Source organism: Oikopleura dioica, chromosome PAR (assembly GCF_907165135.1).
Source record: "Oikopleura dioica chromosome PAR, OKI2018_I68_1.0, whole genome shotgun sequence".
NCBI classification, from domain to species: Eukaryota; Metazoa; Chordata; class Appendicularia; order Copelata; family Oikopleuridae; genus Oikopleura; species Oikopleura dioica.
The window spans coordinates 2872785-2900676 of NC_137293.1; the positions used below are offsets into that span (position 1 = coordinate 2872785).

Consider the following 27892-nt stretch of genomic DNA (forward strand, 5'->3'; position numbering starts at 1 on the left):
TGAATGTATTAGGGCAATGGTTCTACAAAAAAAGCTTCTTTTTTAAGTCTTTTTGAAGATCAAATTGAATCAACTTCATAAGAAGGTCGTCTTCTGCGTTCTCTCGTTGTAACCATTTCAGAAATGAGATAGGATTTGATTTTTCTCGAGAACGTATATGAGAAAGGTCCCTTAATCTAAATATTGTTCTAGAATTTTTGCTGAAAAAAGGCCGAATCACCCGCTAGTTGTGATGAGATTATTTTCAAGTCGATTCATTCCGAGAAGATCGCGTTTGAGAATGTTCATTCCCGCTGTGAAGGCAATTAAAAAGTAGAGTTTCATTGATTCTTAGTTTTTGATGCCGATTGTCTGCTCCGTTGGTTTATAAAATAATTTTTTCGATGGCTGTTGACATCTTCTGACGCTGTTTAAAGCGTAGGGAATATCAATAATTGAATTCAAAAAGGAGTAGAATGATGATTTAATATCAATTTGGAACGATGTGATTATTATCTTTCTTCGGCGGATTCAAATAGTACTTGCTCAGTTGTTGTTTGGCAGACGCAATATTGAAATTGAGACTAATTTTTTTTCAAATAGATTCAATTTCAATGTGAATAAACAGTGCACAACTAATTCTCTTTCAACTTTCTTTATACGAGAAGCCATTTTTATTTTTTTCTTCTTATCATAAAATAAGATAATGCGAAACATGAGCCAAGCGCATGATAGAAATCGGAGATCTTTTCAGCAAGCGATGAAATTATACGCTGACATTTGTCCGGCGATTGCCAACAGAGATTATATAAACGACTTGCGGGCAACGCGAACATAAAGAGATTTCGGTTGCAATGAAGCTTGGAGGTAAGCTACATATTTAACGTCATTTTCTTTCATCTATATTATCAAGCTGCTCTTTTGGGCCGGTCTCTCGCAGCCGAGACATGTTCTGCTCGCTGTGACGGTGGGGAGACCTCTGAAAACGCGCTTTGCAATGCTGAGCCTTGTTCGGTCTACACTGACGGATCAAATGTATTTGGCGATGGAGGCACTTTTGACTCCCTAGAGAGCTGGATTTGCTCAGCCGGATGTTCAATGGAACTTGTTCAGCCCGGGTATTACTCTGACAACGCTGTTTTTGTCTCTGGAAGGGGCGTTCAGGGTTCCGCAGTATCTATGGATATTGATGGTGATTTGCTGTCAAATCAGGTTCTATTAAATTGCTCAAGTACTTTTTCAACTGTAAATTAAGGACTATAAAGGCCGTGTTTTCTTCAAGCCTGCTGCTGGCAACGAAGCTGGTACTGTCAAAATGATGGTTCGAAATCAAAAGAAAGTCGACAGCTCAAATCGATGGAGTCAACTTTCAAGTACTATTGATGTCCCTGCTGGAACTGAAGACTCAAGTTGGATTCCTGTGGATTTTAATTGGAACCCACGGGACTCTGTCAGCGGATCGCCTCAGAACTTCATCTATCGGCTCTATCTCCTGTATGTCGGAGAAAACGGCCAGTTTGGGGACTACTACCAGGATGAGTCCTTCATTGTTCCAGCTGCTGATCTGGTTTCATTTACATCTCTGATTACTGATGGCGACTTTGAAGCAGGAACGAGTATGTGGTACGCACCAACTGGCTCAGAAGTAACTTACATGAGAGAAGACAACGGCAACACTTATCTTCTACATCATGGCAGAACCGGAAGCTGGCAAGGACCGATTCACGATCTTGAAATCACGCCGGAACTGTTATCTCAAGATATTGAAGCGACATGGCGGGTCAAATCGACTACTTCTGAGCAAGTTAGTCTCACTGGTAAAATCGACGTCACCCTCTCCGATGGCACCACTGTCAATCTTCTTATGCCGGGTTGTTCCGTTCCTGGAGGCGATTGGATGAAAGCAAGTGGAATGGTCAACATCGGGAAAAATGTAGAAGATACTTCTCAGGTAACGAAAGTAAGCTTCAAGCTTAGTGGTCCAGCAGCAGGAGTTGACATTTCTCTCGACGATGTGGACATCCATTTCTACTCTGATGATAAGTCCTGGGAGACAGCCGCCGACAAGAGAATTAATGCTTATCGAAAATCAAATGTTCTCATGAATGTTAATGTTCCAAACGCGAGCAAGGTTAAAGTAAAGATGACAAAGAACGCCTTCATGTTCGGTGGGATGTGCGACAAAGACATGCCAAATGTCCTCGACGACTTTGAGAACGATTTCTTTGAGCTTTTCAATGGTGGTGTGATGCGAAACGAAATGAAATGGTATCACAATGAGCGATTAATGGATGTGTACAACTATGTCGACGCAGATTACATGATCGACCTCTTCGAACAGAAAAATGCGACGCTTCGGGGCCACGCAGTCTTTTGGTCCGTCGACAAACACGTCCAGCAATGGGTTCAAGACATTACCGACATGGCACTTCTTGAAGAACGAATGATGATGCGAACTGAAGACGTCATCGGCAGATATGCAGGACGAATCCCTAACTGGGACATTTTCAACGAAGTTGCTCACGGCGACTATTTCAGGCGAAATTTACCAGGTGGAGACGCAATCTGGAGTAAAGTCATGGACCGCATGCTCGAAATTGATCCCAATGTTGACCTCGTCTTCAATGATTACCAACTCAACACGGGTGATTTCAGTGAGTGTTTTCTTGATGTCACCTCTTCTATCCATCATTATCTCAGTCATTATGGGGTCCAGTCGCACACCAAGAATCCTCGACCCCTTGCTATTGATCAGCGAATGAATGTGATGGCTGGAAAGAATCTAGAAAATCGTCTGCTGATCACTGAATTTGACAACGAAGAAGTCGATGTCGATCGAAGAGCAGAAGAACTCGGTGATTTTATGAAAATGACCTATTCTCATCCGAATGTCGACGCCATCATTGTTTGGAGCTGGCTTCGAGAAATTCAGAAACCAGATTGGCATCGCGCCATGTTTGAGTCAAACGTAGAAGGAATAGAGACTCAAAACCCGATAATCCCAAAACCTGATGTTTGCGATAAATTCAACGTACTCTGTAACTATCCGCTAAACCCAAACGCCGCGGGTTACAGATGGCTCGAACTCGTCAAGAACGAATGGAATACAACTTCTGGCCATGCGAATACCCCTGAGCTGACACCAGCGCTTCTCGCTGATGAAGGTGTCAGTCTCTTCAGAGGAACTTATGATGTCACTGTTTATGACGCATCAGACAACCTTCTCCACACACAGACAATTCACGTGACTGATCACGATGCTTGCAAATCGCTTACAAGAATCAACTTTGAAAGTCTGGCGGAGATCGAAGCACTTGCACCGTCTCTCGTCATGATGGGAACGACCACCACTCCTGTAATTGAAGAAATGGCCGGATGGGTGAAGAATGCTGTCAGAATCACTGGTCGAACAGCACCGTGGAATAACATGGCTCTTGATGCGTCACTTTTGCCTACTGGAGCTGAGATCTTCTTCGGCGGCGCTTTTCGAATCGTTGAACCTCTTGATGCTCCTGTATCCGCTTTCATTACTGTCAAACGGATGAAAGATGATGGAAGCTGGGCTTACTCCCAAATCGATCGAATAGAAATCCCAGCTGAAGAAGTCAACGACTGGCACACAATCGGAGGAGCCCACACCATCCAAAACGGCGACGATAAAATTTACCTCGTTGTCAAGGACTACATCGGTGATCTCCTCGCAGATAGCTGGTATGCCGACAATCTTGCCGACTACAAAGCTTGCAACGAGAACACTTTCACCATCGAAGATACTGGATCGCCGCCAGATCCATGCGCCGATGTTACCTGCGGCGAAAACGAAAGTTGCGTCGATGGAACTTGTGAGTGCAGCAATGGCTTTATTTTTGATGAATCAACGCAGACATGCGTCGCCGATTCAACGTATTCCTTCACTTCTTCTTTCGGAACAACGTTCAAAGGAGAAGTAACTGACGCTGGAACCGTCCACTTCAAGGGTATTCGATACGCCGAGTCTCCAACTGGCGATCGTCGATGGAAAGGCCCACTTGCCACGACGACTTATCCGACTGAATACGACGCTACTCAGTACGCGCCAAAATGCATGACTCGCGGCTGGAATGCAAACAGCCCCACTGCTGATGAGACAAGTGAAGATTGCTTGTTCGTCAATGTAATGACAAAATCAGAATATATCGAAAGCGGCGAGAAAAAGCCCATTATGGCGTACATTCACGGTGGCGCTTATAATTTCGGAGATGGTCGAGTCGAGTATAACAATCTTGTCCTTGATCAGGGAGTCATCTACGTCTCGATCCAGTACCGACTCGGCCCATATGGATTCCTTTACCATGAAGGTGCGGATACACCCTACAATGGAAACTGGGGATTACTCGATCAAAATGTCGCGCTTCAGTGGATTCAACAATTTGCTGGCGAGTTCGGAGGTGATGTCAATCAAGTAACTTTGAACGGCTGCTCTGCTGGTAGTGCTTTGACCTGGTGGCACTTGACCGTGCCAGAATCCTGGCCACTCTTCCATCGGGCGATAACAAACGGTATCGGCGCATATGCCAGTTTTGGAAACAACTCCGACATTGAGATCAGCAAGGGCTACGTCGACTACACCATGGATCAAGTCGGCTGCAGCAATATCGCGTGCCTTAGATTAAAGACTCCATCCGAGCTCAACACGCATTTTACTGACGCCATCAAGCAAGTTTACAATCCAACGAAAATGTACTTGTCGCCAGGTTTTGCTCCTGTTGTTGACGGACTCATCAAAACGAAATCAACCCTTGAGTCGCTTCTTGCAGGAGAGATTAGGCCTAATACTCCTATTTCTTGGAATTACGCTCGGGATGATGCCTGGGGAATGGTCGATGGCGCATTCAATGATGCTACTGATGTAACTTCTAGATATGAGTTCATTCTGACATAACTTTTTTCTAGAGACTCGACGTTTTTGCTGGACGAGAAGACGAAATCTCCGCTGCTCAATCTGCATCCGGGTTCCATGTTCCTTCTGATTATTCCGATCAGATCCTCCGAGCCATCTATGGAGACGCTCATTTCACCAACCATCTCCAAAGCACTTTTGGCTGTTCTGATGTTGACGGTGTCGCTCAAGATTGCCAAGACGCACTAAGCAGATTCGGTGTTGCTCACACTTGGACTTGCAACACTCAATACGGCTTTACTGGCGAGGCTCTTACCAATCCCGATATCGGACCAATATACCCCATGGAATTGAGCTACAAAACTTGCGAAAATAACGATCAAAATGAGAAAACGCGAACTTGCCACTGCGCTGATAACCAAATGATCATGGGCAATCAAATCATCGGTCCTTGGCTTCCAGAAGACGAGCAGTTTTTCAAACTCGGCATGCGCAACTACTGGGGTGAGTTTATCAGGACAGGTACTTTCCCAACAGGGGATTTCGGAACGATGAAACCAATCACCGAGTTGAATGGCGATCTGAACTTGATCGACATCACCGGAATTCGACAAGAACCAGCCTATGCCGAAGAATGCGCCGCTTTGAACGCTCTTGCTGACGAGATCGGCTACCTTGAGCTTTACAACAATGGATATTTTCACGTGGATGAGCCTGAGAACCCAAACGAATTCTCTTTCACAACTTCTGACGGAACAACTACGTTCACTGGAGAAAAAACAGCTTTCGACAACATCCATTTTAAAGGGATCAAATTCGCAGAAGCTGAACGATGGGCGCCTCCAGTCATGAAGACCAGCTACCCAGCTTCTGTTGACGCAACAACCTACGGTGCTGCCTGCATGAATGCTAACTGGACTCCAAATACCGCGAGCCCACCTGAGTACTCAGAAGATTGCCTCTTCATCAACGCACACACCAAGGCCGAATACATCCAAAACGGAGAAAAGAAGCCAATTTTGATCTTTGTGCATGGCGGTGGTCTACAGGGCGGAAACGGCTACGAAGAATTCGATGCGCTGATCTCCAACGAAGAAGTTGTCATGTTCTCTATTCAGTACCGAGTTGGCCCGTATGGATTCATGTACAATCACGATTCAGTAGAAGAACACAAGGGCAACTGGGGATTCCTCGATCAGCAGATGGCGCTCGCTTGGGTTCAACAATGGGGAGGTGAGTTCGGAGGTGATGTTGATCAAGTGACAATAGCTGGCTGCTCCGCGGGCGGTCAATCTATTTGGTGGCATCTCACCATGCCCAGTTCCTGGCCATACTACCATCGAGCAATTACAACTGGAATCGGTGTCGGCGGCACCTGGAACACTACTGCTAATTTGGAAGTGAATAGAATGTACAACGAGTACGTTGCGTTGCAAATGGAATGTGAAGACATCGATTGCCTTCGAACAAAAACACCAGAGGAACTCAATCCTCTCTTCAAAGCTGCTCCAAGCATGTTCTTGTTGGACGGAATCTTCCACGACGCTCAGTATGGTCCGCAAGTGGACGGAGTTTTGAAGAGCAAGACGAATCTCGAATCGCTCTACGCTGGAGAAATCAGGCCCAACACGCCGATTTCCTGGAATTACAACAGGGATGATGTTTGGAACCTCCTCGACGGTGAATTTGCTAAAATGGTCACAGTAAGTCAAATGAATATCTCCAATGGTAAAAACTTTCAATTTTTAGCGTCTTGATGAGCTAAAAGACAAGCTGGACGATCTTGAGGCACTTCAGATTTCTTCTGGCTTTGAAGTCCCATCAGATTATACCGATCAAATGCTCCGAGCTTCCTATGGCGATGAATTCTTCGCCACTTACATTGAGCCTGTTTTCAGCTGCCCTAATAGAGAGAATGGTGAAGTCGTAGACTGCAAGCCAGCGATGAATCAATTCCAAAACGCTCAAAAATGGAGCTGCAACACGCAATTTGCTCTTTCGGGCGCGCCAATGACCGATCCTAACATCGGTAAAAACGGATATTGTAAAATACGCTTCAATGAATTCAGGGCCTATCTATCCATTGGAGCTTACTCACGAAAACTGCGTCTCTGACACTCGAGTCTGTCACTGCCACGACAAATTTATCCTCTTTGGAAAAGCGGCGATCTACCCTGGACTTGGGGATAAAGAGATTGATTTCCGAACCGCTAGTCGTGAATACTGGGGCGAATTTATCAGAACAGGGACCTTCCCGAATGGACATTTGGGCGAAATGAAAACGATCTCAGAATTGAATGGGTAAATTTATGAAAGAGAATTTTTTTTCCTTAGTACAATAATTCTAGTAAGTTGAATTTGCTCGACGAAGACGGAATCGTCCATGACTATGCGTACGAGCAAGAATGTGCAGCTCTGAATGCTCTTGGAGACGAAATTGGACATCTTCGAATGTACCAGAACGGATACTACCACAAATATGACCAAGGTAAGTTAAAATTAACGAATTATATGAACAGCGATTCATATGAATTCGAAAATAACAGAACAAATATATTTTCTAATGAAGCTTTTCCATCTTTACTGCTGAATAAAACTCTATTTTCGCACAAAAGATGCTTCGAAATGTCAACTTTTTTCATCTCAAAAGGTCATGCTTTCATTAATCATTTGCATATTTATTTCTTATCGAAATCGCATTCTCGAGCAGGTCATTACATGTTTTTTCAGTTAAAGAATTCAACGAAATCCTAATATCTTCCATTTTTTCGTCGATCTTCGCAATATTAGAAGAAATCTCGACAGGGACTTGCATTTTCTGTACGTTTAAAATTACCATCGTCGCCGTCAGAATCCCCTGAATCAAAGATTTTCATCAAGTTCAAAGCAAAAGGGCTTGTACCTTTGCTTCGCCGAGCGTTTTCGTCAGTTTTGCGGCAGTTTCAAAACCAGAATTGAACCCTTTCTGCATCTCTTCCTCCGCATTCAATTCCATTCCAAGTTTGAAGCTTTCTGTTTTGATTTGATTTTCATGCTTTTTCGTTGTCAGACGCATCACTTCATCGTCGTTTGCTTCTTCGTCCCAAATATCGTCCATATTGATTTTTTCTGAAGTCTTTTCTTATCTATCAGGATGAGATATTGACATAAATTGAAGATCATGCGAAATTGGAGTACAAGAAAAAGATGAAGAAAGGTTATCTCAAAGAAGTCGAAAAAAGGAGGGTTTGATAAAGTTTTTGCGCGTATTTGAAATGTGTAATCGTTATTGAGGAGGTCGCTAAAAGTGGCACGGTATGGTAAGTACGATACTTAAGTAAGTTACTAAAGTAAATACAAATACAAAAAAGACAACGTAAAAGAGAATGATGAAGAGAGAATTATGTTCAGTTCTTTGACTTCGACGTTGAAGAATGAAAAACGGGAGAGGCTGCCATCAGCTGTTCGATGTATTTTCCCAAGACTTCGTTTTCTGACCTAAAAAACGAACTACTCTCAGTATTCCAGACTTTGACGGACCTGAGTCGGATATTTTCATCTCTAACAGACTCGACTCGCTGGCTTAGATCTTCAAGGGTATTTTGGAGTTCTAGTATTTGCGTTACGAGCGCTTCTTTCTGCGTTAATTCACCAGGTGTTCCTGCAGAGCTCATTCTTTATCTGAACAAAGATATCATCTCATATGGATGGACACAGGTTTATTTCAGTAATTCAATAAGTTACAGTAGGTGAAAAGCAGTCTTAAAAGTCAGTTACGCGGCCCTTTCGCTCCCAGTCGCCAAATCTTGTTGGTTCAACGCCACCAGGTCCTCCCCGTTCGCCAGTTTCTGGGTTTACTAAAAATTATTTGAGAAAATTTCCCTTTGGGACGAAAGTTACCTCCACCAGGGTGCTTCTGAATAGGCGCTTCTTCCATGTAAAGCTTTCCCTTTTGACTAGCTGGCATTCTTCTAACCGCTTCAAGATCGGCTTCAGTCTTGTCGTCGAACTTTCCTTTTGGGTTGACTGGAGGCCTAGCGGAAGTGGTTTTTGCGCGAACGATCAGTTTTGCCGGGTTAAGGGCTCGTTTCAGCATTCTATGAAGATCTTTGTATGTCAATTAATTTCTAGAGATGTCTAGGGATGTATCCTTGAAAGATGAATTGCGGGACAGAATTTGAAAAATTAAAAACTAAAATATGATAAAGTTTCAGTAGCATTTAATAAATTCTAAAGGCCGAGCTGTGCTCGGGCAGCTTTTTGGATGTCCTTGGGGAGCTTCCAAAGTTTGTGATTTCCCGACATTTGCAGCTTGATATCGAGTTCGATTGGGTCCGAGCAGATGAATACGTAAGGAGCTTTGCTGCTACCGTCGGGGTATTGCACTCTGTAGTCTTTCTGTAAGAAGAAGCATAAAAATTGAGCGTTGAAAAGAGAAAAGGTACCTGAGTTAGACAATCGTCGACATTCACAAAGCCCAGAAGGGAGCTGATCGGCCAGTCAAGATCCTTTCCTTCCGGATGATCTTTCAAAACATCGTCCAGGGTTTCTTGATCAGCATGCCGAGAGGAAGAATGAATCCAGAGCCGACCACGATGGTTTGTCGGCCAGACGCGGCCCTCGTGGATTTTTATTCCCTTGATGAGGAGAGATGCCCACGGCTGATGCATGGTCAGACAAGTGCCAGTGTCGGACATTTCGCTCAAACGGGCGTCTTGAATTCGTGATCTAAAAACGTAAGGTCTTCTCGGCGGAGTCTCTTTTTACCTTTTAGCTTTCTTTTCCTTAGCAGGTCCATTTTCCTCCTTCTTTTTGAAAGTATAAGTTAAGTTGTTGTTTCCCAAATCTTCATTGAACAGAAGCAGTTCTTTATTATTCCTTTTTTCGACTACAACTTCTTCCACTTTGTTTTCTTCGATAAATTCGTCCAAGGTCTGTTCTTCCATATCTCCGCTCTCCAAATTGAGGCTGAATTTTTGGTTCATTCGTGATCCAAATCGATGCTCTCGGATTTTTTCTTCGTCCACTCCTCTATAAATAAAATGGTCAGAGCAGAATTTTAAAGCAGTATTTTACTTGTAGTAATCCGTTTCATCGTCGACAACTTCTGTTCGTTTCGCCGAATTGCGATCAAAATCCAACAAACGATCCTTTCTAGCGAGCGCTTTTTTCAAGTTCTCGTCGGTGATGTAGGCCACGTCTGGATAGAGAACTTCTTTGCCGCAGAAGAGACAAGGACCTTCGCCTTCTTGCTCGCAAACGATTCTACCGCAAGCAAGACAATTGTTGATAAGCTCGTGTTTTTGGGCTTGGCAATCGCAGACGTTCCTTCCTTAGGAAGAATAAGAGATCATTATCGAATAGAAATAATTAAGCTACCTGGCATGAGGAAGCCTCCATCCTCCGCTTCATCCAGCGTTTTAAACTTTCTTCTTTTCTCCTTTTTCCGCCGTGGTTTCGGCTTGTACGCTTCTGGCATTTGAAACGATTCATCCTCCTTCGGCAGGTTTTCTTCCGCCTTCTTTGAATCACTCGGCGGTTCTTGCGCTGGCTGGACTGGCGGATTCTTTGGTCTTCCCTTTCGACGAGTTTTCGCCTGGCCAGTTCGTTTGTCAACGATTTTCGGGGCGTCGGAATAGGTTGTGCCGAAGAGGGATGAAGCGAGTTGAGCAGCTGATTGGACCTGTGGCTCCGAGGAATTGCTGGGAGGAGTTGGGGTTGCTTGAGAGCTTCTTTCTTGAATCGGCGAATCCCTCCCGTTCAGCTGCCCCGGGAGCGCACTATCTTGAAGCAAAATATTTCTCCCTTTCTTGTTTTTCTTTCCTCTCCCTCCTCCCCCTCTTGGCGCTGAATTTTCTTGCTTTGGTGCACTCTAGCTATTGGGTCGGGAACAAATTATGCTGGATCGAACTCGAAAAGATCTTACGAAATCTACGGATGTGTTTTTAACTTGCTTCGTGCCGACCCATCCCTGACCAAATTTTCTTCGGACCAATTCGTCGATGAATACTTTTTGCTCGCCGAAAAGTTCGGAACAGTATTTTCGAAGAGCAGCTTCTGAAGGTTGATTTTCAATCGCCTTTCTTTGGCTTTAAACTATCATTTTCAGAGATATTTTTTAATTACAACAAAAGTAAAAAGCCTTTCCGAAATAAGTCCAGCATCCGAGAATCCAAGCAGCGTTTCCATCTGATGAGCCAGCCATTGTCTCATCCTTTCTTTTTCTCTTTCTTTTCGAGCAAATCTGAAATGAAAAAAAAAGAAAAAGTGGCTGGTTCGATCCTTCGAGAAAGGGAAAGTTCGCGAGTCGGGGCGCCAATTGGCCAGAAGTGGAAATTATATCAGATTTTTGTAAAATTGAAGAGAATTGAAAAGAAGACTGTGTTTAGCAGAAGAAACTACTTTTTTTATACAGGTAATTGAATAATTTGAAAATATTTTTTTCAATTTTTAAGAAAAGGATTTCTATTTGCTAAAAAAAGATCTGCATGTAGATGACCTTTTCAACCTCTTCTGATAAGTCATTATTAAATGACTTCTATTAACAAATTAGATAAATAATATAATATGCGAACTAGGGCACCCTCGCGCGAAGAAAAGCGGCGAACAAGGGCACCCCTTTCTTTAGCTTATTCAGAGTAAGTTATTTTCGTTTTCAGGTAAAAAATGTCTCCCCCTCCAAATTTCCACAACCCTCGAAAATGGGTTCGCTCGGAACCCACAAACAACGCGATAAAAACCAACACCAAAATCGTCAAAAACCAAGTCGCCAAACCAAAAAAGGGCCCAGTCGCCTCTCCCTCTACACTTCGCAAAACTTTCAAGAAATGGATCAACTCTCTTTGAAATGAAGCTGGTCTTTTTCACGGCGAATTAATCGGATCCCTGAAAAGCCAGACAATCGAATATACTGTCGCTATTTCAATGCTACAGGGATTTGTCGAAATCACAAATATTGCAAATTCGAACACGATTTTTCCCGAGTTAAAATTTGCCCAGAGGTAATTATTGATGATTCTTATAATTGATTAAACTAAAATTCGTTTTCAGTTCATAAGACGCGGAGAATGCGAAGCCCCAAACTGCAAATTACGCCATGTGATCGACCCCCATACGATGGAGCATTGCGTCCATTTCACAAAAAGCACTTGCTCCAAAGGCAAGAAATGCCCCTTTCCGCACGTCAAAGTCGCCGAGAACGCGAGAGTGTGCATAAATTTCCAACAAGGATACTGTGCCAAAGGGCTTGAGTGCAGACTGAGACATGAGAGGAAAAAGAAAAAGGACAAGGAAGATCAGAAAGTTATTAATCCTTTGGAAGCGCTGCTGCCTTTCAAGATTCGGATACGAAATAATGAAAATTTAATCGATAACCGAAAAATTTTGTCAAAAGCCGCTTGCGGCTTCGAGCTATTGGATCAATCCATTTCGTATCCGTAAAAAGTCAGAAGCAGAAAAAGAGCAAGAACAGCTCGAGAAAGAAATCTTAGATACAGAAATCCAGACTGGTTGGCGATCGCTATTCGCTGTTCCTAACCAGCCTCTCCAAACTCTCCCGGATATTTCTGAAATGCGGGAGAGCTTGGAGAATCAACCTGAAACGGGGCAGGATGATCCTCTTCCCCCTAAAAAGAAGGAAGAGGAAAAAATCACCCGTCGTTATTTGTCGACGACGAAAGTGATTAAAAATTGCTCCTGGGACATACCAGGATTATGTATGAAACTTCTATGAAAAAACTGGTCAAACCAAAGAATTACTCAGTTCAGCATTTTTCTCTTTTCTCTGCCAAAATTTCACTTATCGCTTCAATTTTTACAACAAGTCAGAGCTAAAACAAGGTCTTTACTATTTTACTTTTAGATTGTTACAGTAAAATACAGTGAATAAATGGCCAATACAGTGCAGCTTCCAGGAACACAGTTAGGCCTCGATGAAAATGTCAGAATCGGACCAGGGTTGAAACGAAATCATTACGATGGCAGTATTCATGTCACAGAGGTTTGTACTTAACCAATTGTTGCGTTTTCAATTTTCTTACCATGCTTTCTTAGTCTGGAGTTGTGCGAGGCCTGAACAATTTGGCATGGATGGAAGGTGCGCGAAAACGCTACATTCCTGTCAAGGGTGACTTGGTCCTTGGAGTTGTGACGCACAAACATCCGGATTACGTACGAGTGGATATAAATGCTCCGGAACTGGCGACTCTTTCCGCATATGCCTTCGAATCAGCGACGAAAAGAAATAGAGTGGCAATCAATATTGGCGATTTAGGTACTTATCTTTTTGCAACTGACGCTTAATGAAATGAACGACTTTATTCTAAACGATAGGCCGCTTACCGGCTCAGAAAAGTCTCATATAAATAATTTTAGTCTTCGCGAAAGTATCAGTAGCGCTGCCAGACTTGGAGCCGGAAATAGTTTGCTGCAACATGCGAACAGGCAAAGCCGATGGAATGGGAGTCATTCAAACGCAAAAGTTTTCGAACTCGATTGTTGTGAATTTACAAGCGGCGAGAAAGGCCCTCTCGCCCGAAAGTGTCTTTGGAAAAGGTATGAAATTCTTGCCTTTTTCAATTGAAAAAAAAACCTTTTTTAGCAATTGGAAAACACGGGCCATTCGAGTGGTGTATTGGCGTCAATGGACGAGTTCTAGTCACGACGCAGAAGATGAAAATGACGACCCAAATCTGCCGCATTTTTCCTCTGATAACTTTTCTAACGAATGCTCAAATTGAAGGACTTGTTGATACTGCGCTTAGACCATGAAGAAGACGAATAATCGCCCAGATCTTTCGATAAATCATTATTTTTTTCAGAATGAGCAGCGAGAAAGATTCACCGAAAGATCGGTCTTCGGAGAAAATCGGGAAAGTGCGCACCTCGATTCTAGCTCCATTGAAGAGCAGAAACAGGGGACGAAAGATGAAGATACAGCTGAAGGAAGATCGAAAAAGATCGGTGCAAAAAGACGAAAATGATAATCTAGCGAAAGTAAGCAAGAACCAACTTGCCGCTTTGGAGAAAGAAGATCAGCCTTCGACTTCTCAAGTTTCAGGACTGACAGAAAAAGCATTCAACCAGAGGTAAGATGTAGTGACTGGGAAGTCAATTGTGGCTTCGAAATCTCAAGCTGACCTTTGCGCGGCTTCTCCATACTTTATGGACGAAGACCCAAGCGGGTTTTCGGTGGAGGCAACACTGATAGGAGCCCTCTTGTTCGTACGGGGACTCCCCGTCGGGGAGAATGGTGTTTTATATAAATTTCAGCTCCTTCCTAAAAGTTCAACGCGGATGGCAACGATTCAAATTCGGCTGGAGATATTTGGAGGTTCAGAAAACCGAATCGGGGAAAGAAAAAGTAAGCATCTTCGGCCCAGAATCAAAGGAATGGTTAGAATTCGTCAAATTCGTCGGACCACCGCCACAAGAATAAAAGTTCAAAACAAAAAAATGAAACAAAAACAGATACTGTTCTAAAAATATTTTAAAAAGGTGTCTATTTTGCACCACTGCCGCTTCCTGCTGTAGATAAAACTATTCTAAAAGCCTGAATAAACCCATTTTTTGCAAAAACTTCCCTTCATTGATAATAAATCTCAAGAATGCTGAGTTTGGCGCGAATCGGACCAAAACCAAAAGCCCTTTCAAAATGGCTTCTCGGCTCTTTTTCCTGCACCGCGGTTTATCACGGTGCTCTTGCTTCTCAAAAACGCACTGTTCTCGCAAAAACACCTCCTCAACTACAAAAGCGCGAAAACAGCGAAGCTGGAATGACCTGGTCGTCCTTTTGGAAGTATCTTGGTCAACACTGGCTCGGTCTTTTCGGCGCGTTTTTGAGCACCCTCGCCGCGGCGTATTTTAATGTTCAAATCCCCATTTCGATTGGTTCTATCACTTCCGTCATAACAACCATGGTCAATTCTGGCGAAGCAATAAGCTTCAAGGAATACTGGGAGAAAATCAAGGAGCCGGCAGTGCGATTTGCGTTCGTTGTAGCTTCCCAGGCGGCAGCTAGCTTTGCCACGATTTCGATGCTCTCGCATGTGATGGAGGGAGTGGCGGCGAAACTGAGACATGACTTGTTCGATGCGATTCAAAGAGTGAGGCTCAAAAATATTTTCAATCATCGCTAAAGACTCTAGCCTAGGCTGTTTATAGATCTAACATTATTCAAGGCCAGAAGCGGCTTCCGTACTTGTTAAATCGAGCGAATATTTATGTCAGCTCAATTATTCTTGAGCCGAAAAAGGACAGGATATCGAATTCTTTGAGTTTCATCGCACCGGTGAATTATCCAAGCGAATCAACCAAGACGTCCAAGAACTAAAATCAGACGCCAAAAAGCTCCTGAATTCCGGTATCAAGGCCATCGCTCAAACCGCCGGCGTCGTCCAAGTTCTGTACAGCATTTCCCCAACGCTTACCGCCAGTTTGGGCGTCGGTGTCGGTGGAATTGTCACAATCGGAACGATCATTGGAAAGATGCTGAAAAAGCACTCGATTCAGGCAAACAGGGATAGCTCCGCTTGCCAGAATCATTGCTACGAATCGCTTTCGAATATCAAGACTGTTCGGGCGTTTTCTGCGGAAGACACCCATCTGGAATCGTATGATGAACTCGGAGAAGTTGCTAAACGATCAGCAAGAAAACTTGGCTACGGGATCGGCATATTTCAAGGTCTCAGGGTGGGCAAAAGCTGGCTCTGAAACTCTCGCCAAGAGTCTTGGACGGTCTAAGTTGGACCCCTTAATATTAAAATATTAGGCTAGCCTAAACAAGTAGACTTGCTAGAAGATTTTCGCCCACCCAAAGTTAGGCCTTACAAATCTTGCATTGAACGGCCTTGTTGGAGGTACAGTCATTCTCGGGGGCTCAATGGTCGGTTCGAATCAACTTTCCGGTGGAGATCTGATGGCTTTCCTAGCAGCAGTCCAAATGCTCCAGAAATCTCTTGCTACGGTTTCCCAAATGTTGACAGTTTACATGAAAATGAAGATTGCTGGCGATCAGGTCTTTCAGTTCATTACTCTTGAGCCGGGAAAGACGGTGGCGAGTCAGGATGGAAGACGAATTCCGCATTACAAGCTCATGGGAAATGTTTCCTTTGAAGATGTTGACTTCAGGTAAGAAACGGTGGATCCTTAGATGAATTCCCGTCTTTTTAGTTATGCAACTCGCCCAGATGATCCAGTTCTGAACAAATTCAACCTGCAAATGACTTCACATAAGGTGATCGCTCTTGTTGGCGCTTCTGGCAACGGAAAGTCAACAATCGCAGCTCTCCTGGCAAGAATGTACGATCCAAGCGGAGGAAAAATCACCATCGATGGAGTTGATATCAGAAATGTCGATCCGAAGTGGCTCAGAGGCGATCTCATCGGCTATGTCGGTCAGGTAAGTTTTCTACTAAAATCATCAACCACTCAGTTTTTCTAGGAGCCAGCGCTTTTTACAGGAACAGTTGCAGACAACATCCGCTACGGTAAACCAGACGCCAGTGACTTGGAAATTGAAGACGCGGCTCGCCGCGCCAACTGCCACGAATTCATTTCAAACCTGAAAGACGGCTACTTTACGAAGGTCGCCGAGCGCGGATCAAGCCTTTCTGGTGGCCAAAAGCAGCGCATTGCCATTGCCAGAGCGATAATTAAAAACCCCGAGATTTTGATCTTCGACGAAGCTACGAGTGCGCTGGATAATGAGTCCGAAGCTGTTGTGCAAAAAGCGATTGAGGAAAATTTCAAGAATAGAATGGTGCTTATAATTGCTCATAGATTATCAACTGTAAAGAAAGCAGGTGATTTTACTACGTTTTCTGCAAGTTTCCGATATGAAATGTTTGTTTCAGATGTGATTCATGTTGTCGAAGGAGGAAAAATCGTCGAATCGGGCAATCATGAAGAACTGATGCGAAAACGCGGTGTATATTTTAACTTACAAAATCAGCAATCTTCCAAGTGATTATTCATTCATAATTTTAATAAATGAAAGTTAAATCATTCCTTTTTATGATGACGATTTTACGTAACAGCATGCAGAATACAAAAAAGTTCGTTGTTTGCCCTTCAACTGGGCATTTTCGGCCCAAAGGTCGTCAAGGTTATCTTGTCTCAGATATTGTTTGTGAAAGAGAACTTGTGAAATTTTAGCATGGCGTCGGAGTCGACTCAGCTTTTAGGTCAAACTAGGGAGGAGGATAAAAATCACTTTGACTATTTCCGTTTTATCGACATGATAAGTCAAATGTTTTCTTTATCCAAAATAAGTTTAAAGCAACGAAGAATAAAAATCGAGAGAGATATCTTCAGCCAAGAGGAAATCGACGATGCTCAGTTCTCGCCTGAACCTGCACTTGTTTCTTCTCAGATCAAAGATTATTTCTACGGACTCGGGAGAAATCTCTTTCCGCCGCTTGAATGGGTTCCGAAATACAAGAAACAGTACGTAATTGGGGATGTTATAAGCGGACTGACTGTTGCTATGATTCGTCTTCCTCAAGTATTTCCTCTTCATCTATTCGCAGAGGGATGAATATTGATTCTAGGGCCTTGCATATGGACTTCTAGCCGGGCTGGATCCAATAAACGGCGTTTACCTCGAATTCTTCCTTTGTATTATGTACTCGATCTTCTCCACAGTCCCTCAAAACTCCACTGGAACATTTTCAATCATCGCTCTCATGACTGGCGCAGCAGTAGACAAGCAGTTTCCTGCCCTAGCACCGACCAATGGAACTACCCTTGACACTCTCGGTGCAGAACAAATGCCGGAGAAGGTCAAATTTGCCTCAGCACTTGCCCTTGTTGTTGGAATCATTCAAGTGCTCTTCGGTTTATTGAACTTAGGAGCGGTTTCTATCCTGCTAGGTGAGTTTTCACATTGATTTAAATCGATGAAGTTGAATTTAGCAAAACCCGTTGTGGCTGGTTTTACGACTGCTTCTGCCATAATCGTCACATTAGCACAAGCTACTCATCTTTTCGGAATACCGGTCACGCGCTTTTCTGGTTTCGCCAGTCCGCTCAGGACAATCGGATCGATTTTCCAAGGTAAAAACCTAAATCAACCACGAAAGTCTCCGAGAATGGATTCACTTTTACTAATAAAACTCCAAGGTCTGGCTGGGGGAGTAAATATGCCAGCTTGCATCATTTCTGCCGTCTCCATTCCTTTTCTTTACTGCTCAAAACTCGCCGCAATTAAATACAAAGAAAAGCTCAAAGGCTATCCGATTCCAGCTGAGCTTTTTCTGGTCATCATCACGACTACGATTTGCTATTTTTTGCCAGAAGACAATGAAGTGATCGTTGTTGGGCAGGTTCCGAGTGGTCTTCCGACTCCAGCTGTTCCTCCTGTTGGGAAATATTTGAGTGATTTTATGTCAGGTACGAACTAGTAAACAAACCCCCGCCCTAACCCTTAGATGCGATTTCCATCGCCGTCATCGGATATTCAACAAACTTATCCCTTGCGAAAATTTTCTCCTCCCGCCATGGCTTTACCTGGTCAGCTAATCAAGAAGGATTTGCCCTTGGAATCGCCCATATCTTCGCCTCCTTTTTCACCTGCTTCCCTGGATCGGCAGCGCTTGCACGAAGGTTTTTTCACGTGTTTTTGAAATTGATTTCGGTGTTTCAGCGCCGCGCAGTGCTAGATTATATTGTGCTCTTGATTCGCATTATTTGATTCATAGAATTTTTTCATCAATAAGTTCTTGATCGGGGCTGAAGGATTTATTTCATAAGGGTGATTACTAAATGGTGATTTTCGAATTGCATGATTCTGATTCTTATTGTCAATACTATCTAACACTGCCATTCGCCAGCTCACTGCAAGAATCCGCCGGAGGAAAGAGCCAGTTCTCCTCAGTCATAAGCGCCTCGATGATGTTCTGCATCATCGTATGGGTCGGACCGGTCTTCAAGACGCTCCCACGCGCTGTCCTTAGCTGTATCGTCGTCGTCAACTTGAGATCAATGTTCTTGCAGTTCTATCAACTACCTGTAAGTCCTCACTAGAATAATTTCTTCTAAAAATGCAGGTTCTGTGGAAGACTTCTCGAAAGGATTTCGTCATTTGGCTCTCTGCTTTCTTTGGAGTGATCCTTCTTGGCGTTGATTTGGGACTGATCACTGGAATTCTCTTTCTTCTCCTCTCTCTTGTTAGGGATCAGACAAAATCGATGGTGATTCAAGTTGATTCTTACCAAAGATCGGAAATTTTTGTTCGCGTTAATGACAAATCAGGTTAGTAAAACCGCATCAAGCTGCTTTTTCAGATAATTTTTTAAGAAAGTCGGAAGAAGCCAATGGTCAGATTCACAGGGCCGCTGAACTTTGCCTCAGCAGATGAGCTATCGATTCCTGCGGACACTGCGGTACTTGATCTTTCACATGTTGCATCATTCGACTTTGTTGGGCTTACAAAACTTGCGGGAGCTCTCAAGAACTTGGAGAGAATTTCTATCGTTGGCTGCAAAGAGGATCTAAGGAATGGTTCAAGCGCTTCATCCGTAAAAAATACTTGATTTAATCTTGCTGAACCGCTAAAAGAAACGGAGTCAAAAATCATGACGATTTAAAAACGCTAGAAATCTCTTTCTACGCTAGTCTTATTGATGCCGAAACTGCCTCCAGTTCCTGAAGACTTTTCACTACCTCCAAGCTAGCTTTACCAAGTTATCATTGTTGCATTTCACTCTCATGATATCTGCCTTCTCAGTGTTTACACAAACATTCAACTTCTATTAGTATTTATCAATAAAGCTCAAAACTTATCAGTAAGAAAAACGTTGTCTTCTCGTTTTAAAGTTAGATATTTTTTTATTCAAGAAGTACATGTATTATCTGGTCAAACATTAAGAAACCTAGACAAAAAGATTTTTGCATCGATCTTCCAATTCAGCCCGTGCTTTCGCTTCGCCATTAATTTGCTCATCCAGCCGCTCAACTTCAGTCATCAGCATCTAAATGAATGGACTTCGATAGAACAAGTTGAAACGCTGCATACCTTGACATCCTTGAAAATCTCAATCATAGCATCGCGATGGGCATTTTTTGGTCGAAGCTGGATTCGTTGTGTTCTGGACGCTTCTTCGTATTTGACATCTGCCTCGTGATCCCAGATGTTCAAGTCTATATTGTATTAGAAATATGATATTCTCGTCGAGTTTTTACCAGTTTCAGACTTGCTCAAATAGCAAACTCCGCATCCCAACCGCGCTTTCTTTGGGCCCTTCGAAGTTTTTGGCCGTTTTTCAGCTAGAAATTAAGCATCTCATCTTACAAACGGATTTACCTTTAATTTTTTGCCTGGAATGCCATTCTTCAAAGAAAACTTTTGATTTCCCATACTCAATTGGTTCAAAAATCGGGCTTTGAATCTCCTCTTCCTTGCTTTCTTCTGCCTCGATTTCTGGTTCTTTCTCAGATTTCGCGCTTTCCTCGCCATTCTTTGCGGTTTCTTCTACTTCAGGATCAGTAAGAGCATCCGCAATAGAGTCAATTATCTTTCGCCCGGTCGATCTTGCCGATTCAAGAAGCTGAAGAGATTTTTCGTTATCCACTTTGATTGTTTTAATTACCTTTCTGGCTGTATCTGGCTCATCCTCTTCCTTGACATCATCGATTGTCTCCCTCATCTCATCGAGCTTTTCTAAACGATTGCGCGCTCAATCCACCGTACTACACCAAATTACATATTCGCTGTCAAATTACCTTTGAATTCGTCTAAAACATTGGTGATGCCTGTGGTTTGCAATTTGGGAGAAAGTGACGGCGGCGTGCCAGTTCCATTAGCTGCGGTATCATCGCGCGGAGACGAATTGAACACGACTCCTGAAAAAGAAAAACATGTGGTTGGAAAATGACACGAGTTGAAATTAATATTTCAAAAAATGAGAATTGATGGGTGAGAAAAAAATCTCTTCTCTTACCTCATAAACCTGCGAAGAAACCTGAGTCAGGGATCTGAAAGAGCCTTTAGATAACCCGAAGGGACTCTCCGGTTCCTGACTCAGGTTTCTCCACTGGTTACCAAGATAAAATCTGTAACAAAGTACCTTCAAGTTGAAGTTTCGGTACATTCTTCGGCAAGTCATTTTCTGGTGCAATAGTTTTTGACGAAATAGAAGACACCGCCGATGCTTTTGATAATCGACGCTTTGGCACTTCAGTTGGTCTAATGTCCCGTTTCTTCGATAAAAGCACTTTCTACATAAAATGAACCAGAATACCATCTATCGTTTTTAATAATAAATCAGGGGTAGACATAATAAACCATTCCTGGCGGTGCGACTTCAGATTCTATTTCAACATCTGTTTCGGGTCTACTCTTCGGGGTTGTTGGCGGAGCTGGAAAAGAAGAACCAGCAGGAGGGAAGCAAATACTTTTCGTTACTGACTTTCGTTCCGGAGAAACCTCCCGCTCAGTTGTGAAACCAGAGGTCGAGCCGTTTTCAGCATCAGAGAGCAAATCCAGTTTTCTGGAGACTGAGAAATCTGAGTCGCGACCTCGACCAGGCGCTGATCGAGCTCTTTTCAAGCGTCATCAAATTACTGCTTTTTGGCATATTAGCTCAAGAGTATTAGTTTATCTGAAAGTAGGGCGCATATGATAATGACAATACATCAATAAATTAAGGAACGCATGTCTTCTTTGCATAAAAGATGTTTGACACCTGACCTGCGTCTTCTGAACGAAAATGAGCCTCTGCGGGAAGATCTCTGTTTTGGAACTAAAACTGCTTCGATAAGGGTTCGTTTTCTACCAATCTTTAGTCTTCAATCTTATTGAAGCAAGTTTCTTGTATCCGAAAAGATATATTTATCTCTCTACTTTGGGCGTGATTTTTCATCAGCGCGGCTAGAAAATCACCCTAGAAATCATCATAATCCTGCTAAATCTTGTTGAATTTCACCGTTGTGGACATATTCTTTTTCTCAAAAAAAAGCTGCTTCCGTATGAATTTTGCGATTGTGGATTTTGGAAAAAACCAGTCCAAAAATTGACCATGAAATATTCACGCTGCAGACACAAAGAGAAAAAATACAGTATTCGCCGGTGCTGCATTAGAAATTCATAGAGCCAGCTTTTACGTGCGCTTTGAGAGAACATAATAGAATCCTCTTATTGGAAGGTTTATATTAAAAGCTGCAGCCTGCAAGAAATTAGAAATTAATCGCGTCAAGCTCAAATGTCAAGAAATCATGATAACGAAAGGTGTTTTGAGAAGATTTGTTTTATTCTTTAGTGCCTCTTATCGTATCAACAAAGGTATCCTGAAATTTGACATGTGACTGTGAACGCAGTAGGACTCTACTTGAACTACGTTGATGTATGTTTGATGTTTCACAGAAAAGTGGTTGATGGGAGATCGTTGAAAAATTTCACCATTTCTTATTGATGCTTTATTTAATTGTTCAATGAATTTTCTTGGTTCCTAAGGGTTGCTTTAATTCTAGATATGAGTAAGTTTTGTGGTTAAGTTCGATTCTCAAATCTTAAGTCAATTAAAAACTCATACTTGATGTTTTAAACATATTATTGTGGTTTTTCGTTCATAGAAAATTTAAAGAGAAGAACCCTTTTTCTAGATTTCTCAGTTTGAGAAAAGCAAGTTGAATTTGAAAGCATTTTCCTGACAACTTCTCTTGTAACTTGCACTCTTCGTGTTCACTCATGTGATCAAGAAGCGTCTTTGAATTCTTCAATAATTGCTGATCTAAAATATTTTCAAAAACAAATTCGCTTCCCTCTTCTTACAAGCAAAATCGCGGCCAGGCTGAACATCTCTCGTCTTCATTTGAAATCGTCTATTTTTCTCGATATCAATCGGGGCGTATCCAGAGTACCTTGAGTTCCAAGATTCTACGGGACTCATTAAAAGGAGAATGTTAAGAAAATGCTTCAAAAACATCTTGCATCGAAATTGATTCTCCGCGCTTTATATGATTTACCCGGCAATAGATAGATTTCGGATGAATATTTGAAAACGATTGTCAATAATCAGAAATTCAATGAACCAATTCGACATTTTCTCGGTGATTTCTTCCGATCCCATCCGTAATAAAAATTCAGATTTGTCATTTTTGACAATTTAACGTCTTTTATTAACTCATTAATATCATCAAAATTGGACATTTTCGCTGATTTTGGCCTTGATGAACAATCTGTTCTTCAGTTCACTCTAAAACAGAACAGAAGTAGAAAGAAACCACCCAAGACCCCGATGAGCGAGGAAAACTTGCCCCTAAGCGCGTGAGTTGTCCCTGCGGTCGACTTTTAGTAGCAACACTCGCGGCGCATTTTCGATGGAGTTATTCTCGATGTCGCTCCAACTGAAACTTGTCATTAAAAGGGAGCATCAATTACACCCCTGGGTACTCTTTCAAAAGTGTTCTATATCTTCAGAAGGCAATTTTAGAAATATTAAAAAAAATGTGGAAGGTAAGACTCATTTCTACAGAGATAATAATTTGAAAAGAGGACCCTGACTGAGAGCTCTACACAGGTTTCCGAACTCAGAAATTAATTAAATTTCAGGGACTTTTTACTTCATTTGTTTTCCTGATGTCTTCAGCCGCTGCGAAACCTTCTAGTGATGGATATCAAATTCCTTATTTATTCAAGGTATGTCTTCATATCTTCTGATCATAAAATTGTCACAATTCTAGCGCTTTTCTGCACCTGTCCAGAGAGATCCAGGTCACCAGATCCCGTTCCTATTTAAACGATCTCCTGTTGAATCACTTTACGAAGACTGATCTTTTCAACCCATTTTTTTCTACAAATAAAACTACTTTAGAGGAGAAAGCGCAATTATCACACGAGCAATTTAAATTATCCTAGTGGATTTTGATGGATCATTTCGTGATTTCTGAACACGCTTTTTTCTTATTTTCGTTGAGCCGCGGGTACTTAGCCATTGTTCAAAAAAATAACAAGAGCGTTTCTTTTTGTCTAGCGAAACAAGTGCAGCTAGTAAAACGAGGCATCAGAGGCGTTTATTATTCCGCAAACAACGGGTCCACACGTATTTGTTCACATATTTTCGCAAACTCAGAAATTCCACATTTTCGTTTTCCATTTTTCGCCATAAAAATATCGGTTGCGCCCCGGGCACGAGCAAAAAAGGCTGAGACGATTGATTACTGAAAACCATTGAAGCGGATTAGCAAAAGAGATAAACAGAAAACAGTTTTGAAAGTAATGAAAAGGGCCTTTGAGAAGAGTTAAGTGCTTAGCACTTTTGACAATAATGACGAGGGAGCTGTTTGTCGAAGAAAATAGAGGAAGCGTCAGAAGAAGAGTGGATAGAAATGGCAAAGAGAGGAAGCCAAATAGTATCAGAAAAAATGTTAATAGTATTGTTGGATTCAAGAAAAGAAGGACGAAGAAAAATGATGAAGTTTATAGGGACATGGTAAGTCGGCTTATTTTATGGCTCAGTTAGGGTAAGGGTTCGATTAGGGTTGTGTGCAAAAAGACCCTTTTTGGGCAAGAAAGGAATCTAATATGAGAATTTTTATTTCAGAAAAATGTTCTTGGTGTTATTGATATTTTAACTATTATCCTCAATGTTCTTCATATTTTCATCGGCGCTAGAATTTTTTTCGCCTTTGGATCGATGATGGAAAAAGAAACATGCGTTGATGGTATCCGTGGAAACAATGCTCAACTGCTGGACGCAAGCGAGTTTACTGAAATCGGGCAGAATACGATGATCACCGGAGGAATCATGCTCGTTTTTGGGATCTTTGGTATGATTGTTACGGAGATGGAGACAGGAGTATTGATGTTGGTGATGACTACCGTGCGGATTTGCTTCTTTATGTATTCAATCTTGACGTCTGTGAGAAATTTCATCGAACCTGAGAAGGTCTGGTTGAGTTCAATGACTCTCGGCTCCAAATTTACGTATGAATTCGAGCAGGACAACCGCTGCTGCGGGTGGAATAATGTCTTCGACTACTGCGACCGGGACAAGATTTTGCAAATAATCTACGACGTCAGAACTGGGAGAAAGGATTTGGTCACGAAGCACACTCGACAAAGCTCGTTTTTTGAAGAATATGCCGATTCAAAAATATACAACTACGAAAGCTTTGAAAGTGAGATTTTCTACAGCTCCGAAATCGCGAGTATTTCAAAGCTGGAGGAAATCAATGATGGTGAGGATCCTTGCGAGCCGGATTCTTTAAATGAATACTGTGTCTGTGACGAAATGGAGAAGAATGACTGGACATTGAATATTCTTGATGAACCCTGTAGAACCGACTGCGAGGGAAATATCTTGTATGCACGAGAATCTTGTCCTGGGCATCATTCTAGAGGTAATAGACGTTATGATCTTTAGCCTGTAATCTTTACCCGATTTTTCAATTTTAAAAATGAACACTGAACTTCAGACACGAAGGAAAAGCCCATTTGTCTGCTCAACGGCTGTGGGGACATTCTTCTAGCGCAGTGGAATTTCAAGCTTTGGCTTATCCGAATTCTATTTTTCTCCTTTATCGCTTCGATGATCGTCTATGCTTATTTCAAATACCAACTCGCCTTTTACTACATCGACGAAATCAACAAGCGATGGGTCAGATTCGTTTCCGTCGCCCCCGAACCTCCCTTGTTAAAAGAAAATGAAGCTTGTGTCGTTGTTGATGGTCTTTTTGACCCAAGAAGAGTGTCACCGAAAGACAATTTGAAAGAAAAACTGCTTTTTCATTTCAATTCGGAATTGAGAAAGCTCAAAAAGAATGAAAAATTCGAATATGATTGCGATTCAAACTCGTCGGATTCTGATGAATCTTCAGATTCGCCAGAAACAGCTCTGTAAATTCAAATTTTCTGGTTTAAAGACAATCAAAAGAAGCATTTTGTGTTTTCAGGTTAAAATGTTTATTTGAATATATACTGTATAAAATAAATAAGAACAGTTCTTATTGTGACACAACTCTTGTACTTTTTCGGGCGATTGATGCTCTGACATGCGTTTGGCGACCAAAGTTGGAATAATTCTTCGCAACTGAAGTCTTTCTCTTTTGCATCATGCTTGGTGGGAGATGTTTGTTCAACTCGTGTCGTTTGTGGAAGATTTTAATGCAAGCCTGTTCAAGGGAAATCAATTTAAGGGAGAGGATCGAAAGCCTCAGATTTTGATCCCAGAAAAAAATGATTCCCCTTCCTCTCGATTTCGATATCTCTCACCAATGACAGGAATCTTCTTGAAAACCCAAATTTTAGTGACGCAAAAAGTAGCAAGAAGCACATGAATAACAGCAATACCAAGTTGAAATCCCCATGCGACGACTATCAAGCTCTCCGGGCTTCGTTCAAGAGAGCTAGAATAGAATAAGTACTGTAAAAATTCATGAATTTTCTATTTTACCCAAGACCTTGAGGTGGAGGATCTGTTCTTTGAATCAAAATTTGCACCGTTCCCCAAGCTCCGGCGATCAAGGGATGAAAGATACCATGAATCGGGACTGAATTGGCAAAGTTTAGTATCCACTTGAGCTTAACTATTGAAAATACCTTTAGTGTCGAACCAAAGCAACTCAACAAGCATGAAAACTGTCGGAGAATATTCTTTGCTGGTGAGCCAGAACGCAGAAATGTGAAGAGGTCTGGTCATATCTCGATATCGGCAAATGCCGAGCCACTGAGTCCACCAAGAAATGGAAACGACCAGACGTAAGGCTCCCTGGCAGTTGAAAAGGAATGACAGGACTTTGTTCAAAAAGTGGGTGAACTTGCCGAAGCCTTCGACGATTCTTGCTCTTTGGAAATTTATGTACAGGGTCAAACAGGCGGCTGAAGCAAGAAATAGCATGAGGAAGAGAAAAAGAGCTTACCCATGGGGAAATACGATCCAAAGTACAGGGATCGCTGTCCCTCCCAACCGTTCAAAGTCAGAGTGAGTGACCAGATGGCGATAACCACTCGGATAAGAACGAAGGCCCGGTCGTTGTTGATCAAGGTCGATGAGATGAAATTCATTGAGGGTTCTTGTCCAAGCTTGCAGTCCTGACAAGGCTTGAGTGAGAGTGGTCGCGCATAAATGAATGTTTGAAACAAAGTTCGAAATTTGCTGGCAGTACTGCCACGACTGCCACTGGCAGCTGCCAATTTTGGCAGTCACTTGGCAGTGGCAGTTACACTTTTCAAGGACTGGCAGTTACTGGCAGCTGCCAACCGACTGCCACTTCGAAAGATATTGATTTTTCTTTCTAGAATGACAAAGAAAAATAACGTTAATGATGAAATTTTGCTCCCGAGACCTATTTTATTCCATTTTTCTTATCAAAAGAGACATTTCAATTTTGGATAATGTTTCTTTTATATCGCCAACTTGTCAAAAACGCTGTTTTGAACTTAGTTTGACTTTAAAAAAATTTACAAATAGTATCAAAATCGGCAGTTTTTGGCAGTCAACTGGCAGCTGCCAGTGGCAGCTGCCGATTTTGGCAGTCACTTGGCAGTGGCAGTTGCAATTTAAAAAAGCTGGCAGTCGCTTGGCAGTGGCAGTCGCCATTTCATTTCGAACTCTGGTTTGAAAAATAAAAAAAAATCGAGCCTTTCCTGAGAAAATTTTTCCCAGCAATTCATGGGTTCGTCGCCAAGACGCTTCAGCAAGCTCATTCTTCGCCGAGTCCACCATGTCAAAATGTACAGGAGAATAACCCCAATCATTGTTAGAAAGCAAACTAAAGGGAATTTTGCACTTTTCAAACCAAGCTTGATAAACTTACAATTAGTCGTTGCTGCATAGATCGGCGCTAAATTTTCGTAGGTAAATCCTCTGTCGAGCCAATAATCTTCGATCGTGTGATTTTCCAGAAACGGGTACTTGTCAATGTCTGCTTGGGAAAAGTTTCCCATCTTGGCTCTTCAGTTGAGCTAAAATTTAAAAAATCTGATGCTGAACGGATTTGTCAATACCTAAGTTACATCAGTTCTAGAGATACAGTACAGAAATGATTCGACTACTTGTGAACAATACCTGAGTCAGAGTACCGAATTCAAAAAATTTCATATTAGTCTTGTTTTAAATC

At 42.3% G+C, this 27892-nt stretch overlaps 8 protein-coding genes and 2 long non-coding RNA genes across 10 annotated transcripts; 7 read left to right on the forward strand and 3 right to left on the reverse strand.

Moving 5' to 3' along the window:
• The first annotated feature begins 769 nt into the window (after positions 1-769).
• LOC145701222 (uncharacterized) lies at positions 770-7448 on the forward strand. The gene is made up of 8 exons (XM_081778447.1): positions 770-846; positions 893-1191; positions 1235-4867; positions 4912-6561; positions 6608-6887; positions 6928-7159; positions 7207-7346; positions 7405-7448. The coding sequence occupies exons 1-8, from the start codon at positions 834-836 to the stop codon at positions 7446-7448; spliced, it is 6291 nt and encodes a 2096-aa protein (XP_081634573.1). The 5' UTR covers positions 770-833.
• A 72-nt stretch (positions 7449-7520) lies between these two features.
• LOC145701223 (uncharacterized) lies at positions 7521-8245 on the reverse strand. The gene is made up of 2 exons (XM_081778448.1): positions 7761-8245; positions 7521-7715 (listed from the first exon to the last, which is right to left on the reverse strand). Exons 1-2 carry the CDS (start codon positions 7953-7955, stop codon positions 7521-7523), a joined length of 390 nt encoding a protein of 129 aa, XP_081634574.1. The 5' UTR covers positions 7956-8245.
• Positions 8246-8543: 298 nt separating this feature from the next.
• Positions 8544-10705, reverse strand: LOC145702773 (activating signal cointegrator 1-like). Its single transcript, XM_081780039.1, has 6 exons — positions 10217-10705; positions 9914-10169; positions 9605-9868; positions 9283-9565; positions 8738-9235; positions 8544-8694 (listed from the first exon to the last, which is right to left on the reverse strand). The coding sequence occupies exons 1-5, from the start codon at positions 10314-10316 to the stop codon at positions 9068-9070; spliced, it is 1071 nt and encodes a 356-aa protein (XP_081636165.1). The 5' UTR covers positions 10317-10705; the 3' UTR covers positions 8544-8694; positions 8738-9067.
• Positions 10706-11167: 462 nt separating this feature from the next.
• On the forward strand, positions 11168-12176 carry LOC145704112 (uncharacterized). Its single transcript, XR_014134421.1, has 3 exons — positions 11168-11252; positions 11497-11838; positions 11888-12176. It is a non-coding gene; the product is annotated as an uncharacterized LOC145704112 (long non-coding RNA).
• A 498-nt stretch (positions 12177-12674) lies between these two features.
• Positions 12675-14403, forward strand: LOC145702845 (putative exosome complex component rrp40). Its single transcript, XM_081780130.1, has 5 exons — positions 12675-12836; positions 12890-13109; positions 13211-13390; positions 13437-13923; positions 14108-14403. The coding sequence occupies exons 1-4, from the start codon at positions 12726-12728 to the stop codon at positions 13604-13606; spliced, it is 681 nt and encodes a 226-aa protein (XP_081636256.1). The 5' UTR covers positions 12675-12725; the 3' UTR covers positions 13607-13923; positions 14108-14403.
• A 39-nt stretch (positions 14404-14442) lies between these two features.
• On the forward strand, positions 14443-16966 carry LOC145701225 (mitochondrial potassium channel ATP-binding subunit-like). Its single transcript, XM_081778449.1, has 6 exons — positions 14443-14968; positions 15081-15518; positions 15658-15964; positions 16007-16235; positions 16278-16638; positions 16690-16966. Exons 1-6 carry the CDS (start codon positions 14443-14445, stop codon positions 16800-16802), a joined length of 1974 nt encoding a protein of 657 aa, XP_081634575.1. The 3' UTR covers positions 16803-16966.
• Positions 16967-17057: 91 nt separating this feature from the next.
• LOC145701226 (prestin-like) lies at positions 17058-19422 on the forward strand. The gene is made up of 9 exons (XM_081778450.1): positions 17058-17339; positions 17386-17707; positions 17750-17890; positions 17957-18226; positions 18265-18439; positions 18667-18844; positions 18883-19087; positions 19133-19336; positions 19394-19422. The coding sequence occupies exons 1-9, from the start codon at positions 17073-17075 to the stop codon at positions 19420-19422; spliced, it is 1791 nt and encodes a 596-aa protein (XP_081634576.1). The 5' UTR covers positions 17058-17072.
• A 3783-nt stretch (positions 19423-23205) lies between these two features.
• On the forward strand, positions 23206-23655 carry LOC145706087 (uncharacterized). The gene is made up of 3 exons (XR_014134652.1): positions 23206-23288; positions 23385-23471; positions 23516-23655. It is a non-coding gene; the product is annotated as an uncharacterized LOC145706087 (long non-coding RNA).
• A 349-nt stretch (positions 23656-24004) lies between these two features.
• LOC145706085 (uncharacterized) lies at positions 24005-25785 on the forward strand. The gene is made up of 3 exons (XM_081783599.1): positions 24005-24264; positions 24376-25174; positions 25250-25785. Exons 1-3 carry the CDS (start codon positions 24100-24102, stop codon positions 25672-25674), a joined length of 1389 nt encoding a protein of 462 aa, XP_081639725.1. The 5' UTR covers positions 24005-24099; the 3' UTR covers positions 25675-25785.
• Positions 25719-27737, reverse strand: LOC145706086 (uncharacterized). Its single transcript, XM_081783601.1, has 7 exons — positions 27590-27737; positions 27418-27544; positions 26693-26862; positions 26373-26651; positions 26227-26323; positions 26022-26179; positions 25719-25944 (listed from the first exon to the last, which is right to left on the reverse strand). Exons 1-7 carry the CDS (start codon positions 27717-27719, stop codon positions 25778-25780), a joined length of 1128 nt encoding a protein of 375 aa, XP_081639727.1. The 5' UTR covers positions 27720-27737; the 3' UTR covers positions 25719-25777.
• Positions 27738-27892: the final 155 nt, after the last annotated feature.

Bases quoted from the DNA above. Each gene is read 5' to 3' on its own strand.
- LOC145706085 (XM_081783599.1), top strand. From the start codon at position 24,100: ATGACGAGGGAGCTGTTTGTCGAAGAAAATAGAGGAAGCGTCAGAAGA. The intron at 24,265-24,375 runs GTAAGTCGGCTT...TTTTTATTTCAG, and splicing joins ATGAAGTTTATAGGGACATG to AAAAATGTTCTTGGTGTTAT. The intron at 25,175-25,249 runs GTAATAGACGTT...ACTGAACTTCAG, and splicing joins TCCTGGGCATCATTCTAGAG to ACACGAAGGAAAAGCCCATT.
- LOC145701222 (XM_081778447.1), top strand. The intron at 7,160-7,206 runs GTAAATTTATGA...CAATAATTCTAG, and splicing joins ACGATCTCAGAATTGAATGG to TAAGTTGAATTTGCTCGACG. The intron at 7,347-7,404 runs GTAAGTTAAAAT...CGAAAATAACAG, and splicing joins CTACCACAAATATGACCAAG to AACAAATATATTTTCTAATG.
- LOC145701225 (XM_081778449.1), top strand. From the start codon at position 14,443: ATGCTGAGTTTGGCGCGAATCGGACCAAAACCAAAAGCCCTTTCAAAA. The intron at 15,519-15,657 runs GTCTCAGGGTGG...ACCCAAAGTTAG, and splicing joins CGGGATCGGCATATTTCAAG to GCCTTACAAATCTTGCATTG. The intron at 16,639-16,689 runs GTGATTTTACTA...TGTTTGTTTCAG, and splicing joins ATCAACTGTAAAGAAAGCAG to ATGTGATTCATGTTGTCGAA.
- LOC145701226 (XM_081778450.1), top strand. From the start codon at position 17,073: ATGATAAGTCAAATGTTTTCTTTATCCAAAATAAGTTTAAAGCAACGA. The intron at 17,708-17,749 runs GTGAGTTTTCAC...AGTTGAATTTAG, and splicing joins AGCGGTTTCTATCCTGCTAG to CAAAACCCGTTGTGGCTGGT. The intron at 18,227-18,264 runs GTACGAACTAGT...CCTAACCCTTAG, and splicing joins TTTGAGTGATTTTATGTCAG to ATGCGATTTCCATCGCCGTC.
- LOC145706086 (XM_081783601.1), bottom strand. From the start codon at position 27,719: ATGGGAAACTTTTCCCAAGCAGACATTGACAAGTACCCGTTTCTGGAA. The intron at 27,545-27,589 runs GTAAGTTTATCA...AATTCCCTTTAG, and splicing joins CTATGCAGCAACGACTAATT to TTTGCTTTCTAACAATGATT. The intron at 26,652-26,692 runs GTAAGCTCTTTT...TTCTTGCTTCAG, and splicing joins TGGATCGTATTTCCCCATGG to CCGCCTGTTTGACCCTGTAC.
- LOC145701223 (XM_081778448.1), bottom strand. From the start codon at position 7,955: ATGGACGATATTTGGGACGAAGAAGCAAACGACGATGAAGTGATGCGT. The intron at 7,716-7,760 runs GTACAAGCCCTT...TCTTTGATTCAG, and splicing joins AAACGCTCGGCGAAGCAAAG to GGGATTCTGACGGCGACGAT.
- LOC145702845 (XM_081780130.1), top strand. From the start codon at position 12,726: ATGGCCAATACAGTGCAGCTTCCAGGAACACAGTTAGGCCTCGATGAA. The intron at 13,110-13,210 runs GTACTTATCTTT...AAATAATTTTAG, and splicing joins AATCAATATTGGCGATTTAG to TCTTCGCGAAAGTATCAGTA. The intron at 13,391-13,436 runs GTATGAAATTCT...AACCTTTTTTAG, and splicing joins CGAAAGTGTCTTTGGAAAAG to CAATTGGAAAACACGGGCCA.
- LOC145702773 (XM_081780039.1), bottom strand. From the start codon at position 10,316: ATGCCAGAAGCGTACAAGCCGAAACCACGGCGGAAAAAGGAGAAAAGA. The intron at 9,869-9,913 runs GTAAAATACTGC...TTTTATTTATAG, and splicing joins GATGAAACGGATTACTACAA to AGGAGTGGACGAAGAAAAAA. The intron at 9,566-9,604 runs GTAAAAAGAGAC...TTACGTTTTTAG, and splicing joins AAGGAAAAGAAAGCTAAAAG to ATCACGAATTCAAGACGCCC.